This window comes from Esox lucius, chromosome 1 (assembly GCF_011004845.1).
Source record: "Esox lucius isolate fEsoLuc1 chromosome 1, fEsoLuc1.pri, whole genome shotgun sequence".
Taxonomy (NCBI): domain Eukaryota; kingdom Metazoa; phylum Chordata; class Actinopteri; order Esociformes; family Esocidae; genus Esox; species Esox lucius.
This window is the reverse complement of record NC_047569.1, coordinates 4,512,766-4,532,106: the sequence shown is the minus strand read 5'-3', so window position 1 is coordinate 4,532,106 and position 19,341 is coordinate 4,512,766. Positions and strand designations below refer to the sequence as shown.

At 39.7% G+C, this 19,341-nt stretch overlaps 1 protein-coding gene across 1 annotated transcript; it reads left to right on the top strand.

The window, feature by feature from the left end:
* The first annotated feature begins 2,398 nt into the window (after window positions 1-2,398).
* On the top strand, window positions 2,399-19,114 carry LOC105012201 (aldehyde dehydrogenase family 3 member A2-like). The gene is made up of 12 exons (XM_010873286.4): window positions 2,399-2,543; window positions 3,315-3,500; window positions 6,620-6,748; window positions 6,977-7,079; window positions 8,225-8,310; window positions 9,176-9,384; window positions 14,996-15,113; window positions 15,583-15,724; window positions 16,679-16,845; window positions 17,011-17,110; window positions 17,323-17,561; window positions 18,869-19,114. The coding sequence occupies exons 2-12, from the start codon at window positions 3,339-3,341 to the stop codon at window positions 18,887-18,889; spliced, it is 1,476 nt and encodes a 491-aa protein (XP_010871588.2). The 5' UTR covers window positions 2,399-2,543; window positions 3,315-3,338; the 3' UTR covers window positions 18,890-19,114.
* The last annotated feature ends 227 nt before the right edge of the window (window positions 19,115-19,341 follow it).

Sequence of the window (19,341 nt, the reverse complement as noted above, 5' to 3'; positions counted from 1 at the left end):
GACAAAGAAGACCTAAGACAGTTGAGCAACTAGAAGCCTGTATTAGACAAGAATGGGACAACATTCCTATTCATAAATTTGAGCAACTTGTCTCCTTAGTCCCCAGACGTTTGCAATCTGTTATAAAAAGAAGAGGGGATGCCACACAGTGGTAAACATGGCCTTGTCCCAACTTTTTTGAGATGTGTTGATGCCATGAAATTTAAAATCAACTTATTTTTCCCTTAAAGTTATACATTTATTCAGTTTAAACATTTGATATGTCATCTATGTTGTTTTCTGAATAAAATATTGAAATTTGAAACTTCCACATCATTGCATTCTGTTTTTATTCACAATTGTACAGTGTCACAACATTTTTGGAATCAGGTTTGTACGTAGTGAGAATTAAGAATGAAAATATATACACAGCAAAAATATAGCAAGTGAATACATAGCACTGTACACTACCAGCAGTTTAGAAAGAGTACTGTAAACTAGCAGCAATATTGGTGGTGGTACTGAAATTATAGATAGGCCTATGGCAAGTATAGCAATAATGTACATAACTATGTAAACTAGCAGCAATTTTTGAAATAGTAGGATGGGGATTATGAACAGTATGGTAGAAGTATTGAATATTATAGACACATAGTACAGCAGTGATGATGAGTCATCAATCATGTCATTAGATGGCATAGCACTAAATACATTTCTACAAACTATGCGGCCAACAAAGTGGTCCAAATATGGTAAAACGTACAACAAAGGCTGTGTACACCAAGTGGTCCGTGATGACAGTAAAAGAGAATCTATTATTACAGTCTATAACAAAAAACAGGCATAACATAGCCACTCGTATACAGGGTTGAGTAGGTTACTTTTTAAAATTGTATCCGTTACAGTTACAAGTTACTTGTCAGTAACGTAACCTTTAGATTACTCGAAATCAACGTAATCTGATTACTTTAAATGACAGATTACTTTCAGTTTAAGAGGCATTAGAAAACAAATAGGAATAGCCTATAACCAGTTGAGCACCCTTTGCGGGATCAATCAGTGTTAGAGTTTACATAGCTGGCCAAAAACTGAATTAGCAGTTTAACTTAAGGGTTTTGTACAGTGCCTTTGGAAAGTGTTTCTAAACCATCTGACTGTTTATTTGAAGATAATCCAAAATCGAAGGATGTGTTAACCTTTTCTGTTATTTGTTTCTAATTGCTTCAAAACATATTTTTCTTCCCTTCGCCTCTCTATTAATGTGCTTGGACACAGAGCTCTGTGAACAGCCAGCCTCTATGACCTTTTGTGTCTTGCCCTCCATGTGCAAGGTGTCAATGGTCGTCTTTTGGACAGCTGTCAAGTCAGCAGTCTTCCCCATGATTGTGTTGCCTACAGAACTAGACTGAGAGACCATTTAAAGGCTTTTGCAGGTGTTTTGGGTTAATTAGCTGATTAGAGTGTGGCACCAGGTGTCAATATTGAACCTTATATTCTAATTTTCTGAGATACTGAATTTGGGGTTTTCATTAGTTGTCAGTTATAATCATCAAAATTAAAAGAAATAAACACTTGAAATATATCAGTCTGTGTGGAATGAATGTATACATTATACAAGTTTCACTTTTTGAATGGAATTACTGAAATAAATCACCTTTTTGATGATATTCTAATTTTATGACCAGCACCTGTATATATATAGCCTAGTAGATACATGATACTAATATATTTTACGCTCCCCCTTAGTGCTCCTATCCCCTCGTTTTCCATCTGAGTGGATGATGGCTGCCCTCTATAGGCGTTGTTGACGTTTGATTGTTTTTTGTAAAGAATTCTTTGCTTGTTGATGTTAAAAAACATGTTTTGCGTTTCAAACTCTTAGTGGCTTCAGTTTAATATTGCAGGCTCATTCATTGTCCTTAACACGCTATAACAGTATTGGGCTTGTTTTTGAAACTGCAGTTGCTTGACACACGAGAGTTGGCAACACTGTTGTAGACAGTGTTGTAATATTGCCGATAGTCCACGCGCTGTGTCAAGGCATTCTGTGATATATCGTGCATAAGAACAGCTCTTGACCATATACCACTCCCCCTCGGTTATATATATATTGTTATCTTACAATAAGTATGCTAAGAACACATTTTTATTAACAGCAACAACTTAATTACGGCAAAATTATTAAGAATATACCTTTTCAACATGCATTCATAATATATAATTCATGATGTGTATAAACAGTACTCTGTTCAAACTCGAATGGGTTAACCAACATTTAACTGTGGGCTTTGTTGGCCTTTTCGAGGTTCGAACCCCTAATGTATCGTGGGTATTGTGGACTTAAATACAAATATTGAGTGGTTATTTAAATGTAAGGTGATTTGATCAGCCATTGCTTTTAATCTAGAACCCCGCCACGTGTTGCTCTTCCGCCTTTGATGACGTATTTACTGTTATGATGGACTGAAACTATACTAGTCAAGTGTACCCGAGCTCTGCGTTTTCATTGATGCAATATAGTGTTAAACGAAAGTGCCAAATATTGTTACACTGCTGCCTCCAAGGTAGACCAATTTTACGATAACTTTTCTTTTCCAATAGTTTATCTACGAATGGAAACTGTTTTGTAATGCATTGAAGCTGTATATTTTAGCTTGTTAGCTAGCTGTCTTTGGCTAGACGGTTTGCTAATAACAAAAATTCCATATATAAGCAACCTGCAATAATATAGTCTATTTAGAAACAAGTCAGCCTACACCACCATGGACATCAAGCAAACCCTTCTATAGTGTTTTATGCTACTGTACACTATCTGATTAAACGAATTTAGTTTAATCGATTGGCTTCGGCCGGTACTGCAACAGTACTACAATAATTGCATAAAATCTTTAGCTACTGTACATGTAGATGCGGAAGGTATGGAAACTCGTTAGTGCACCAAAAACACGTTTTTCGCCACATTCTTTCAATATGGAGAACTACAGTACTTACCATCACAGGGGTTTGAATCTGTTCTCCCCTCAACAATAAAAAATGTGTATTTCCTCAGGTAGGCTAATAAGATAAACCATTTATCGAACGGAAGTTGGTGTCATCTGCACTTATCGAGTTTATGTTAATATTTTAATATAAATTAAACATTATTAGGTCAGCAGTGTATTTTATGCATATGCACCTGTATTTTGTTTTATCAATCCTTCTGTTAGTATCCTGCTTTTTACTGAATAGGATACGACACTGATACTAGCTAGTCTATCGCTTGTATTTACCTCTGAAATGAAAACAAACACACAATCGCATGTTTTAAAATAATGGCATACGCACTCTTCTCGTAGTTCTCTGCCCCCTTGTTGACCAGTATGTCTAAGGAGCACCAAGTGGTCGAGAGGGCTAGGAGGGCCTTCCAGACCGGCAAGTCTAAACCCCTGGAGTTCAGACTTAACCAGCTAAAGAGCTTACATCGCTTCATCAACGAGAGACGCAAGGACATTGCAGACGCTGTCAAGAAGGATCTCAATAAGGTTAGCGTCACAAACTCAGTTTTATTCAAGTCAGGACATCCGTTGTTAAAGTAAACCCAATCTAACAAATCAACCCCCCCTCCCCTTCTTTGGAAACCATTTTAAGCTATTAAAATAATTAGAAATGCAATTTCCTTATCCACTAGTTGGATGGATGGATGGATGGATATGTAATATTCACTTCAACACTGTTGAGAGACAAAGGTAACTTCATTCAACAAATTACACTGAAAGATTATACTTAGGAATTATTTATTCATCAACAATCAACAGAATGCATTTTCATAGTGCGGAAAAAACAAGTACACCTCTAGATACAATAGCTGGTGTTGCCTCTTTCTGTGAAATAACTTCATCCAGCCGTTTATTGTAACTGTATATCAGTCTCTTACATTGACTGGGTGGAATTCTTGCACACTCTTCTTTGCTATACTTCTTCAAGGGCATTCTTGCATTCTTGCACAGCCCGCTACAAGTCCCCCCACAGCCTTTCGATGGGATGGAGATCTGGTCTTTGACTTGGCAATTCCATAACCTTCCTTTTCTTCTTTTTTAATAATTATGTTGAGCTTAGCTTTGTGTGTTTTGGGTCACAGTCCAAACAAGTTCCAAGTTCTGTCACCATAAGCTTTTTGACAGGTGCCCTCACATTCTCCTGAAGAATTTTCTGTTACAATATAGAATTCATGGTTGACTCGGTAATCACAAGGTGACAAGGCTCTGAGGCACTAAGACAGCCCCAAACCATAATGCCATCTTTTGAATGCTTTACGGTTAATGTAAGGTTCTTCTGTTCAAATGTAATATTAAATTTTTCCCCACCATTCCTGTTCTTTCCCATGTATAGTCTGCAGTTTTTTTTTAGATCATAGAGTTCTTACTTCCTGACCCCCCATATAGGACAACTTTGTGCAATCTCTGACACTTGCCCTCTGACACTTGCCCTCTGACACTTGCCCTCTGACACTTGCCCTCTGACACTTGCCCTCTGACACTTGCCCTCTGACACTTGCCCTCTGACACTTGCACTCTGACACTTGCACTCTGACACTTGCCCCCCCGACTCAGGGTCCTTATATATTCTGGGGGTCTTATGTTTATTTCATTACTGTATGTTATCACACACCTATACAGGTGCTGGTCATAAAATTAGAATATCATCAAAAAGGTGATTTATTTCAGTAATTCCATTCAAAAAGTGAAACTTGTATAATGTATACATTCATTCCACACAGACTGATATATTTCAAGTGTTTATTTCTTTTAATTTTGATGATTATAACTGACAACTAATGAAAACCCCAAATTCAGTATCTCAGAAAATTAGAATATAAGGTTCAATATTGAAGACACCTGGTGCCACACTCTAATCAGCTAATTAACCCAAAACACCTGCAAAAGCCTTTAAATGGTCTCTCAGTCTAGTTCTGTAGGCAACACAATCATGGGGAAGACTGCTGACTTGACAGCTGTCCAAAAGACGACCATTGACACCTTGCACAAGGAGGGCAAGACACAAAAGGTCATAGAGGCTGGCTGTTCACAGAGCTCTGTGTCCAAGCACATTAATAGAGAGGCGAAGGGAAGGAAAAGATGTGGTAGAAAAAAGTGTACAAGCAATAGGGATAACCGCACCCTGGAGAGGATTGTGAAACAAAACCCATTCAAAAATGTGGGGGAGATTCACAAAGAGTGGACTGCAGCTGGAGTCAGTGCTTCAAGAACCACCATGCACAGACATATGCAAGACATGGGTTTCAGCTGTCGCATTCCTTGTGTCAAGCCACTCTTGAACAAGACACAGCATCAGAAGCGTCTCGCCTGGGCTAAAGACAAAAAGGACTGGACTGCTGCTGATTTATGTTCTCTGATGAAAGTAAATGTAGCATTTCCTTTGGAAATCAAGGTCCCAGAATCTGGAGGAAGAGAGGAGAGGCACAGAATCCACATTGCTTGAAGTCCAGTGTAAAGTTTCCACAGTCAGTGATGGTTTTGGGTGCCTTGTCATCTGCTGGTGTTGGTCCACTGTGTTTTCTGAGGTCCAAGGTCAACGCAGCTGTCTACCAGGAAGTTTTAGAGCACTTCATGCTTCCTGCTGCTGACCAACTTTATGGAGATGCAGATTTCATTTTCCAACAGGACTTGGCACCTGCATACAGTGCCAAAGCTACCAGTACCTGGTTTAAGGACCATGGTATCCCTGTTCTTAATTGGCCAGCAAACTCGCCTGACCTTAACCCTATAGAAAATCTATGGGGTATTGTGAAGAGGAAGATGTGATACGCCAGACCCAACAATACAGAAGAACTGGCCACTATCAAAGCAACATGGCAACATAACACCTGAGCAGTGCCACAGACTGATCGACTCCATGCCACGCCGCATTGCTGCACTAATTCAGGCAAAAGGAGCCCCAACTAAGTATTGAGTGCTGTACATGCTCATACTTTTCATGTTCATACTTTTCAGTTGGCCAACATTTCTAAAAATCCTTTTTTTGTATTGGTCTTAAGTAATATTCAAATTTTCTGAGATACTGAATTTGGGATTTTCATTAGTTGTCAGTTATAATCATCACAATTAAATGAAATAAACATTTGAAATATATCAGTCTGTGTGTAATGAATGAATATAATATACAAGTTTCACTTTTTGATTGGAATTAGTGAAATAAATCAAATTTCTGATGATATTCTAATTTTATGACCAGCACCTGTATGGTTAATACAAAGCCTGTCATAGTGTCTAATCTTTGTCAAAGGCTGGACCCTCCCATATTACTCTAATGATTTTCTGATAATTTACACCTTTGGTGTGCCTGATAATAATTTTAGTTTCATGTAATATCAAAGGTAGAGGTGTAATAACTTTTTCCACATGAGGAAATTGCACTTTTGTTTTAATATTGTAAATGATCACAATCTTAAAACAAATTGTGTAATCTGTTAAATTGGGTTACCTCTATCAAAGACTGTGGTTGGAATTTAGGTCAGATATCCTTAATTCGAAATATGTAAAAAAGGGTGTGTACTACCAGGGGTGCGAACTCCCCTTTTCACATGGCTGTATTTGATTGAATGATCATCGTGATGAATTGGTGTGTCCTTTTCCTGCTGCAGAGTGGGAACAGCACAGAGCTCTTTGAGACCCTGAGTCTCGAAGGGGAGATCAATGTGGCTGTAGAAAGGTTAACAGAATGGGCTGCCCCTCGTCCTGTAGAGAAGAGCCTGGTCACCATCGCCGATGAGGTAAAAAACTGTAATAAAACCCTTGAGTTATCTGTATTTACATAATTTTGTTTCAAGAATTTGCCCTAAAGCATTTGGATTCAGGGTCTCCAATGAGTTAGCTGTTCAGTTCAGGACTAGGGTTTGACCTGTATTTTGGGAAATTGTCCCCTTAAGAATAGAGGACACATATGTTTAGAATACAGATGATTATACTCAAAGTAAAACATTGTTTACATCTGGCCACAGGTGTACATCCGACCGGAGCCCCTGGGAGTGGTGCTCATTATCGGGGCCTGGAATTACCCCTGGGTAGTGACCCTCCAGCCCCTGGTCGGTGCCATCGCCGCAGGTAATGTAGTAACAAACACAGCAGAGGTAGTTCAATGTGCAAAGAAGGGCTCGTGTGACAAACAAGCATTCCTGACATATAGAGACTTGTTCCCAGCACCAATACTTCTAAAAGCTAAAACATATGACTGTGCTTATCCTGGAGATAATGCATGGGAGTGTATGAAAGAGAACAGACGGGCTGAGAGTGACACCACTGTCAACAGAGACATAGTGCATACAGTTAGATACCCAGTCTGTTGTTCAGTCTACACACTACACCGGGGGTGGACAAACTAAAGGCCGCTGGCCGAATCCAGCCCGAAGGCAGTTCCATCCAGCCCACAGTAGGTAGTAAAATGGTTTAGAGGGGAAGTCAAACCTAACTCACCAGCCCATTCTTGTACTTATGAATCTGAATAAAAATTATTTAGGCATTATAATGGACCTACTATATAAATGTTTTAATTATTTCCCTTTTCTGGCCTGAAAGTCATTTATGATTAACCAATTGCAAAACAAATGTAGCCCTCCATTTAATTTTGGCCCCGAGCCAAAAAGTTTCCCCCTCCCTACACTCTGGTGAAAAACTGATACTATGACAGAAAATGGTTGGTTTATGCTGTGTTGCATCTAAAGTGGTTATATAAATTAATGTAAAAACGTTACTTAGTGTGGATAGTTTAACTGTCAATGGCAAAATGATAAGTGTGTGGGTAGTCTCACATAGTCTAGGTACTTGACGGTTGTCTAAATTATCACATGAAAAAAATAAATATTGCTCATAAAAGGCTCAGATTTATAGTTTATTATAGCAAATTAGAAAGTAATAGTCAACAAACAATGTGGGTCAGTAAACCCGACTTGCTAATATTATCACAAAACAATAAGACAGCTAGCTGGCAAACAAATATGTGCAATGTTTGAAAGATAATTGTAGGCAGGCAATTTAGTGTTAGGTAAACACAGACCAATGTGTGCAATGTAGTGTTGCAGATGATGTGAATTGGTTCAAAATGACTTCATTCTGTGTGTTTTTCGACTTAAGCCTAATAGCTTTCTTAGCAGGCTGAGAGGTTAGGTGGTTTATAACATTGTTATTACTGCAAATTCATTGTCTAATACAGTGTTTACCCTGGTTCCGTCCATCTTCCCTTCTGTCTTCAGGCAACGCCGCTGTGGTGAAACCATCAGAAGTAAGCTCCCATTCAGCCAAGCTCATGGAGGAGCTGCTCCCTCTGTACCTCCATGAGGTCAGTTCCCTAATATTACACTCATTCATGTATCTTGACAATGCTGAATTCAAGGTCCCTTGTAGCTAGCCTGCTAAGAGCATGGCACGCAGGAGTCGTGGGTTTAGTTCCCGCAAGGAGCCAGTATGAAAAACTATGAAAGTCTATGTAATCACTGGATGGAATGTGTGCTAAATTATTTAAAGTTGGCCTGTATTTTCCCAGTACCCCGCTACTCTCAATAGTCTCAATGTTGTAGTCACCAACAGACCCACCTGATTCAACCCTGTGAGAGCCTAAGGATTAGTTGATGGTTGTGCTTGTCCCTGCAACAACAGTGTTTTTTATTTTGTGGGGTTGCTCAAGGTTTGGAGTTGGGAAACTGTTATAGGCTGGATGCCGTCATTGGTTATTTTGGTTATTATGTGCCCATACTCAAATATTTTAGAGTTAATATGCAATAGGCTACCGTGCGCATAAAAGGCTCAGAGTCAAACAACCAATTATTCTGCCTGCCAGATTTGTTTCACTAGGTTTTATAAGTAATATGTAATAATTTGCACAAAAGCATAAAAATGTAGGTGGGATCAGGCCACCCTTTTCAATGAGCCGTAGTTTGTTGCATACTGCTCTCCTGTTTGCGGATGGAGTGTTCACACCAGTCCAAATGAACTAAGGAGGAACATTTGTCAAAAGTCAGGAAAATTCACACAATCATTTTGTACTTCCTAAAATAACATTAAGCTCCGGCTCATGTTAAGAGGGCACTGAAATGTGTGCCTGTGGATGTGTTTTATGGTTACATTTGGTTTCGCCTCCCCTCCCAATAAAGTGTTACCAAAATGAGGCATTTGAAGGGAACTGCCATCCTTTATTCCCTTTTCAGGAGCTGTACCCTGTAGTCTGTGGAGGCGTCTCGGAGACCCAGGAGTTGCTGCGTCAGCGGTTCGACCACGTCTTCTACACGGGGAACAGCACCGTGGGTAGACTGGTGATGGAGGCCGCCGCCCGGCACCTCACCCCCGTCACGCTGGAGCTTGGTGGGAAGAGCCCCTGTTACATCGACAAAAACGTTGACCTCACGGTGGCATGTCGGTCAGTGGCATGTCCCCATTTCCAGAATCTTTTGTTGCCAGGATAACTGTAACTTAGGACCAATAACATTTGATTGGAATTATATAGTGGGGTGGTTCTCTGTTATTTTTGCCTGGAGCATGTAAGCGGAGCAGGCCAAGAAGAGCATATGTCTCTTACTGACTGAGTGAGTGAGTGAGTGAGTGAGTGACTGACTACCCCTTCTTAAATAGTGTAGTAGTTAGAGACGCGGATTCTCACACAGTGGGCTGGTGTTCGAGGCTCTCCGCAGTCAAAGCAAATTATGCTTTAGGATTTGTTAAGGATAGACAAATACTGGCCACAAGCTTAAAATACAATTGTTTACTGTTATGTTCCAACTATTTAGTCTCACTAGCAATTGCTCAATTTTTATGACATATTGCAAGTAGTAAGTTAGTAGATACTAGTAAGCCTATTACTGGCTAATAAGCTGTTAAAACGGCCAGTGGCAAAAAATGCCATACAGTTTATAGATGCTATTTATGGTGGAAGTAAACTTAATGATAAACATTAGTCAGTTTAACACAATGTGTAATGGTGTCTAGCGAAATATTCAAACTTGGTGTGATGTTAATGTGTGACAAAAGGATCTAATGTCGAGACGCTGTACCGACACGCGGCATGCGTATAGCTTCATGGTGTAGTGATTTACAGAGACAGCTTCTCAAATCCAGTGAGGGCAAAATGTATCCCTTCTGATCGCGGGCCAGCTGAACTGAGAAGCCCCTGACTGCAGTGTGCAGTGCGGGGCCGGCCTCAATGTGGGCGGACTCAAGCGCGTTTAACCTGACCCCTTCCCATCTCCCTCAAGGTTACACAAGCTGAGGTTCAAGAAGATATTAACATCAACGAAAGCAAATCTTAATAAAACCTATCCTACATAGATATAAATACAAAAATGTTGCTTAAGCTTTCATGAAGTTTACTCAATAATTTAATGAAGAAACTGATAAAACACACTGGTGCAAAATAAAGGCAACTTACAGAAATGAGGAGAACCAAGGACATGGAGGAGAGGGAGTGCGGTGACGTTGTAACCACAACTAAAGAATCATTATGGAAAATGTGCACATGCTATCAGAAAGGAACGAAGTGGGTAGCTACATTGTAGTCAAGGATTACAACGTTTAGTTTATTTTTGTAATTTATTTTGCCAATTTCCCTATTTTTATTTTAACTGGATATTTTTGTTTCCTGCCCGAAGGCAGTAGTCTGACTTTTACAATAAGTTTCTGTAAAAATAAATCAATAATCCCTTTCATGTAAGGAAAGTGATCATATGAAGACATTTATTATCACATAGTTGTTTGGCTCCTTTTTAAATCATAATGATAACAGAGATCCCCCAAATGGCCCTGATCAAAAGTTGACATACCCTTTAATGTTTGGCAATTGGTACAGACACACAAGGCGCCATGCACAGGTGAAAATGGCAATAAAAGGTGAATTTTCCAAACCTGTGGCTTTTTTAATTGCAGTTAGTGTCTGTGTACAAATAGTCAATGAGTTTGTTAATTCTCACATGGATGCACTGAGCAGGCTAGATACTGAGCCATGGGGAGCAGAAAAGAACTGTCTAAAGACCTGCGTAACAAGGTAATGGAACTTTATAAAGATGGAAAAGGATATAAAAAGATATCCAAAACCTTGGAAATGCCAGTCAGTACTGTTCAATCACTTATTAAGAAGTGGAGGATTCGGGGAACTCTTCATACCAAGCCAAGGTCAGGTAGACCAAGAAAGTTTTCAGGCAAAACTGCCAGAAGATTTGTTCAGAATACAAAGAAAAACCCACAGGTATCTTGAGGAGAAATACAGGCTGCTCTGGAAAAAGACGGTGTGGTTGTTTCAAGGAGCACAATACGATGATACTTGAAAAAAAAAATTAGCTGCATGGTCGAGTTACCAGAAAGAAGCCTTTACTGCGCCAATGCCACAAAAAAGACCCGTTACAGTATGCTTGATAACAACTTGACACGCCTCACAGCTTCTGGCACACTGTAATTTGGAGTGACGAGACCAAAATAGAGCTTTATGGTCACAACCATAAGCGGTATGTTTGGAGATGGGTGGACAAGGCCTAGAGTGAACAATACCATCCACACTGTGAAGCATGGTGGTGGCTCATTGATGTTTTGGGGGGGGGGTGAGCTCTAAAGGCACATGGAATCTTGTGAAAATGTATGGCAAGATGAATGCAGCATGTTATGAGAAAATACTGTCTTCTGCACAAAAGCTGCGCATGGAACGCTCTTGGACCCTCCAGTGGTTATAGCAGAAAAAGGTGAAGGTTCTGGAGTGGCCATTACTGTCTCCTGACCTTAATATCATCGAGCCACTCTGGGGAGATCTCAAACTTGCGGTTCATGCAAGAATACCAAAGACTTTGCATGACCTGGAGGCGTTTTGCCAAGACGATTGGGCAGCTATACCACCTGCAAGAATTTGGGGCCTCATAAACAACTATTACAAAAGACTGCATGCTGTCATTGATGCCAAAGGGGGCAATACACAGTATTAAGAACTAAGACTTTGGAACAGGGGTCAATTCATTGTTGTCTTTGTTGATTGTGCCATTCTTTTATGACTTACAGTTTAATGTGAATCCCATAAGAAATAAAAGACATGTTTTGCCTGCTCACTCATGTTTTCTTTACAAATGGTACATACACTCACCTAAAGGATTATTAGGAACACCATACTAATACTGTGTTTGACCCCCTTTCACCTTCAGAACTGCCTTAATTCTACGTGGCAGTTCTTTAGAAATGTTGGCCCTTATTGATAGGATAGCATCTTTCAGTTGGAGATTTGTGGGATGCACATCCAGGGCACGAAGCTCCTGTTCCACCACATCCCAAAGATGCTCTATTGGGTTGAGATCTGGTGACTGTGGGGGCCATTTCAGTACAGTGAACTCATTGTCATGTTCAAGAAACCAATTTGAAATGATTCGAGCTTTGTGACATGGTGCATTTTCCTGCTGGAAGTAGCCATCAGAGGATGGGTACATGGTGGTCATAAAGGGATGGACATGGTCAGAAACAATGCTCAGGTAGTCCGTGGCATTTAAACGATGCCCAAATGGCTCTAAGGGGCCTAAAGTGTGCCAAGAAAACATCCCCCACACCATTACACCACCAGCAGCCTGCACAGTGGTAACAAGGCATGATGGATCCATGTTCTCATTCGGTTTACGCCAAATTCTGACTCTACCATCTGAATGTCTGAACAGAAATCGAGACTCATCAGACCTTCAACTGTCCAATTTTGGTGAGCTTGTGCAAATTGTAACCTCTTTTTCCTATTTGTAGTGGAGATGAGTGGTACCCAGTGGGGTCTTCTGCTGTTGTAGCCCATCCGCCTCAAGGTTGTGCGTGTTGTGGCTTTACAAATGCTTTGCTGCATACCTCGGTTGTAACGAGTGGTTATTTCAGTCAAAGTTGCTCTTCTATCAGCTTGAATCAGTCGGCCCATTCTCCTCTGACCTCTAGCATCAACAAGGCATTTTCGCCCACAGGACTGCGGCATACTGGATGTTTTTCCCTTTTCACACCATTCATTGTAAACCCTAGAAATGGTTGTGCGTGAAAATCCCAGTAACTGAGCAGATTGTGAAATACTCAGACTGGCCCGTCTGGCACCAACAACCATGCCACGCTCAAAATTGCTTAAATCACCTTTCTTTCCCATTCTGACATTCAGTTTGGAGTTCAGGAGATTGTCTTGACCAGGACCACACCCCTAAATGCATTGAAGCAACTGCCATGTGCTTGGTTGATTAGATAATTGCATTAATGAGAAATTGAACAGGTGTTCCTAATAATCCTTTAGGTGAGTGTATATTATCTCCAAGGGTATGGAAACTTTTGAGCACAACTGTACAATGGATATAAAAAGTCTACACACCCCTGTTAAAAAGACAGGTTTTTGTGATGTAAAAGAATGAGACAAAGATAAATCATGTCAGAACTTTTTCCACTTTTAATGTGACCTATAATGTGAACAATTCAATTGAAATACAAACTGAAATCTTTGAGGGGGGAAAATGAAAAATAAAAACCTTACAATAACCTGTTTTTTTTTTACATCCACTGTATATATATTTGTTAGTAGTTGTATTATCTGTTAGTTATAATAGTATTGAAAAATTGCACTATAACAAAGTTTGCACTCATTACCCCCGTTAGATAACCGTCATATTGCAGCTGCTTTCTCGGACCGTAGATTTAAAACTGAGTGGGTGATAATAAGGTCTAATCAGGTGCATAACCAGTTTAGAGACATACGCGACGGCTCGCACGTTGCACCGTGGCCACAGACCTCGCTGGACACAAAAGGAGCGGTGGTGGCAGCGGTAGAGAAGTACAGACATTATAAATGCATCATGCACCATTACATCACCCTGAAGCCACAGACTCTGGCCAAACTCTTATGTGTTTCCAAGTTACTATAGACATTCATTTAGCATAACGTTTATATTTAATTTCAAGTAGATTTTCGTTTTTACAGCCAATATACGCAATTTATAGGCTAGTTAAATGCTGTGGGCTAAATATTTGAAATTGCAATTTGCAATTTCTTTACATGTTGTCCATTGATCAAATATATTTTTTGTTCCTCTTTGGTTGCGGGCTGATACGGCTCTGTTCGTTTCAATTTAATTTAATTCAAAGCAAGTACATTTTGCCTACTATTTTATTTTAGACATTCTGTAGGCACAGTGTTGTTTAAAATGCTGAGCATCTGATTTTCTTGGCAGCCGATAGTGTATCGAAAATGCTTTACTATTTCGTTGTCGTATAAAATGTATAATAAACGAATAATATAGTGCTACTTGTTTGAGTGTATACATTTGGGTAAAAAACTGACAGATCTGTAGACTATTTGAAATGATGATACACTGTATCCTCATCCTTTCATGTTGTTAAAAAATACGGTATGGCGTGGTTATATAATCAAACAAAATGGACCTATGTTGTTTGAATTATGACTAAACGAAAATTTTATGGAGCGAATTTGGAGTGGCAATTATTTTTCCTGTGAGCGAATAGGCTAGTGGTTTTGAGCAGAGCGATGGAAAGACGTGGAGCTGAGCGTAACCTTCTCGAGAGCGATGATCTGGATTTCCATCAGCTCTCTGCTCACATGCTCTGGCAGGTATCACTTAATATAATATTTCTAAAATGAACTACCTTTGTTTTCAACATGTCTTGCACAAACGTGTGTGTTTGTATTCAGTGTGTGACTGTCAAACCTCAGATGGTCAATAAAACAGTGGGCGGGGTCAAATGTTGGCGGAGTCACACTCCGCCCACAAATACTGCCTTCTGAGCAATATTGATTTATATATTTCTTTACCCTGGTTTCATCATGTCTAGTTTGTAAATCTGTCCTTGTTTCATCACACCTTTGAACAATGTGGTAAAATTACAGCAATGAGTCACAACGTGTATACGGTTGGAGCTTAACAGTCGTACATTATTTTGCAGCCTGAGCACTTTTATGATAACGTATTGTGAACTCCCTGGTGATTCTTCACTGTAGTTTAGTTGGTTCAGGTATACATTGTGCTTGTGTGTTTTCCCAGGCGCATCACATGGGGGAAGTTTGTGAACTGTGGTCAGACTTGCATCGCCCCAGACTACATCCTGTGTGAGCCGAGCATCCAGAACAGACTGGTGGAGGAGATCCGGAAATGCATCACAGTAATTAGCCAAATTTACATAGAATAACTGAATGACGCCTACATACAGTGCAATCCACTAGTATTTGGACAGTGATACAAGTTTTATTGTTATGGCTCTGTACTCCAGCACATTGGATATTAAATGGAAAAGTGCAGACATTAACACACCTACATAATAAGAGACAGCTGTGAAGCCAATTGTTAAAAGGCTTTTGGTCCCCTTAAGTGCTGTTATTTCTAAATGGTTCATCCAATATAGATGAAAGCACTCTCAAATTAAAACTGACAGTCTGAACTTTATCTCAATCATCATTGTACCATTTCCAATCCAAAAGGATGCAGTATAGCACCAAAACAACAAAACGTATGTCACTGTCCAGATACTTGGAATCCAGGTTATACTCCAGGCCATTCACTTGGAAATGTGTAGTATCTTCATTTAAATGTAATTTACTGTCATGTAATTCCTTCCTTGTGGCTGGTGTTAGGAGTTTTACACAGACGACCCTAAGAACTTTGAGGACTATGGGCGCATTATCAACCAGCGCCACTTTCAGAGATTGATGTCACTACTGGAGGGCAGCACAGTCGCCATTGGTGGAGACAGTGATGAATCACAATGCTATATAGGTATGTTAAAGCTAGCATCCCTAATTGAAACCAATCACGCACCTGTGTGAAAAGATGAAGAATCTGACTGTATAAATGTAGCTACTTATAAATTCATTGGCAAAGAAATTATGATGCCAAACAGTTTGTGTACGACAGTTTTACAAATGGCGTAAAACAGGTTTGTATGTTGGGTTCTATTGTTATATCACAGTTGAACAAAGCCTGTAAGGCATTTATGTTTAATCTAAGAATCATTGAGTATAAATAAATAATTTATAAGATAAAGAAATGTATGTGGAAACTAAGGATCACAGCATTAAATGACAGAACATCACTGAAACCAAAGGGTTCTCAAAATGTTTTTTGAAACAAGCTTAATGGAGGGTGTCCACTATATGTTGTTAAGCAACGGGGTAAATGGGTTCTGTAAGAAACCCACTATGACTGCCCACAAAATACACCAATTTATTTTGATATCGTGGAACTAATAAAATGGGCAGGGAATGTTCTGGATTTTGGGAGAAACAACTGATTGTACTTCTCGGATTCTAACTGCAGGTCTTTAGCCGCACTTCCTAAATATTATTTGTCCCAGCAAGGTTAAACCTCCTGTCAAGGCGGCAAATTGCAATGTTGATACATTTATGTATCATAATATTGTCCATGAAACTCTCATGCTTCTCTCTTGTCCCTCTGCAGCCAATTTAGGGTTAGCTATATTCGGAACATACTGTAGAATATATATATTTTTTTAAATCAGAGTTTCAAATAACAACATATAGAATTGTGAAAATCTTGAGAATCGCAATATCTGTCTCCCATCAACACCTAGGAATTTTTTTGGAATGTTTTATTGTGAGGTTTCCAGCACTTCCCAGCCCTAGCTCTCTACATGCTAAAGTCTATACTAAATAGAAAGTTGAAAACAAGAGTGTGTGTTCTTATTGTGTTTCTATCTGGAACGTCTCCCAGCCCCCACGGTGCTGAAGGACGTAACAGGGGACTCCAAGGTGATGCAGGAAGAGATCTTTGGTCCCATCCTGCCCATTATAACCATTAGTGGAGTGGACGAAGCCATACAGTTCATCAACGATAGAGAGAAACCTCTAGCCCTTTACGTCTTCTCACAGGACAATAAGGTGAGAAAGAAATGGTATAAAAGACACTCAATTAAGGATCTATACTTTAACTAGAGAGCTAAAAGAAAAAATACTTTACTGTCCTTAGTCATTATCAAGGGTACTGTATAATGGACCTTAGAGAAAAATGTATTGTCTCACTCCATTTTTCCCCTCCCTCTGTAGTTGATCAGGAGGGTGGTAGCAGAGACCTCAAGTGGAGCCTTGGTGGCAAATGACTGTCTAGTCCACTTCACCATCAATGCTCTCCCCTTTGGAGGGGTGGGTGAGTGAAACTACACATGTATAGTACATCATTGTAATACCCATTATATCCCCACTGTGTTTTGTAAAGGTATGGAAATGGATTCACTCACTACTTTAAGTCACTCTGGATAAGATAACTTCAATGTAAATGTTGTCAGCTCCCGAAATTATTTCCTGTAAATATTTGGAAAAGGAATTGAAAACTCATCCCAACCTTCCCTCCGTTTCCAGGGAAAAGCGGCATGGGCCAATACCACGGCCAGCACAGCTTCGACCAGCTCAGCCACCTGCGAGCCTGCCTTATAAAGAAGCTCAACATGGAGGCTGCGAACGCTATGCGTTACCCACCCCACACGGATAAGAAGCTGGGCTGGGCGCGCATCTTCCTCCTGAAGCAGGTCAACCTAGGCAGGCTGAGACGCATGGCCATGCTGGCTATGTTCACTGCCCTGGGCGCATTCATTGTTCAGGTGAGATGTTTTACTGTGGTGCCCAACTTGTGGTCCGCAGACCAAGCTAATGCAGGTGGTCCCAATTTATTTTTACAGATATTGAATATAATAGTTTTGCTACAATTTTAATATAATCAGTATAAGTTGTATAACCAATTGCATATATTTTAGCAATACAAACTAGTTTATGGTAACAGATTTTTAATAATAATATGCCTCTTTAATTCTCTGCAGATATGTACTCACTATGACTGCAAATATATTTTGTGTAAATATTTTATAAAAAGTGCCTATCTTATATCACATGGACTATGTGGTTAATAAGCCTAAAAAAAAAATCTGGGCCTTTAAACAGTCCTTCCAGCTTAAGCTTGTCAATCAATGGTTTTGCGAACCAGTAGTGGAATTTACACACAGCACAGAACACAACAATAGGCCCCTGTTTTTGCTCAGCTGAGAAGAATGGTCTGTCTGTCTGAGGCAAGGGACTGCAGCAGTATCTCGGCCATGACGGGTTCAGTGACGAGAACCTCTTAGCCATCACTGATCCGAGGAAGAGAGGGAGATAAGGAATCTCTCCCAAATGACACCCCAATCCAAATTTAGGAGCAGTAGTGTGCACTTAATAGGAAACAATTTGCCATTTATATCACTCTCACGTACTGAAGCTCTCACAACTGAATTAAATCTATTTCTAGCATATACTGTGCATGTCGTCATTTGATTCTCTTTTTATGATAGTGTAATACAATTTTGGTTTTTTCAACAGCCCCCCAGCTACAGTTATCTTGTGAATCTATCATGTAATTTACATTTTCCCAGAGATGGCAAGTACATTACAAGAGCATTCCTTCTCTTAACTCCCACAGCTACGAAGACTAGGTTCCAAACAACACCCTATTCCATATATAGTGCACTACTTTGTACCAGGCCCATTTGCCAAATATAGTCCACTATGTAGGGAATAAGGTGATGTATGAAACATTCTCTTGTGCTTCTCCAACACAAGACTGGCTTTGTCTTGGTCAAACAATGTGCAGTGTTGTTGAGGTAAAATAACCGAACAGCGTTAGCTACGTGAGCTGTAGCTTCCTTCAGTTACCCAGCATGCTCCATTCTCCTCAACTAAATGATGCCTTTGTTTTAGTGCCTCCCATGCTTTTGTTTGTTGACACTTTGTCGTCACATGCAGTCTCCCTAAGTATATCTGACGTCTGATATCTTGATCTGTAAAACTTGCTGTCTCATTATTGATTGTCATATTCACTTTTTCTATGTATAAGGATTATGATGGGATCCATTTTCTGCCCTTTGTATGATTACAGAGGTTCCTGCGACGAGGCTAACATGGGGAACTGGAATACAGTCATGGACCCTGGTTTTAATTAGTGGTGCTGTACCAAGTTATGCTTCTTTGAATCTGTTGTCACCATAGCTCATCTGCATCCGGTTATGAATCCCAGTTATTGAATTCTGTTCGGTGTACAGAGTGGTTGTGGCCCAGGGTGGTCCTACTTGAATAAATCATAAATGTATCTTGGAAATATATTAAAAAACCTATGAGCCTTGAACCCTTTCATCTTTGTCACAGTTAACAATATATAAAAACAATAGTGATTGGCTTAGTTTTGTGCACTTGTATTGGGTGGTATTGTTCATAGGTATATCTTAAAGTTGTACCACTGTTTTGTACTGCAGTTACAGTTTTTAAAGTTTTTGTACAAAATTAATAAATGGTACTTTATGAATGTAAAACAAAATGTGTTGAATACTGTATTAACTATGTACCATATATTCC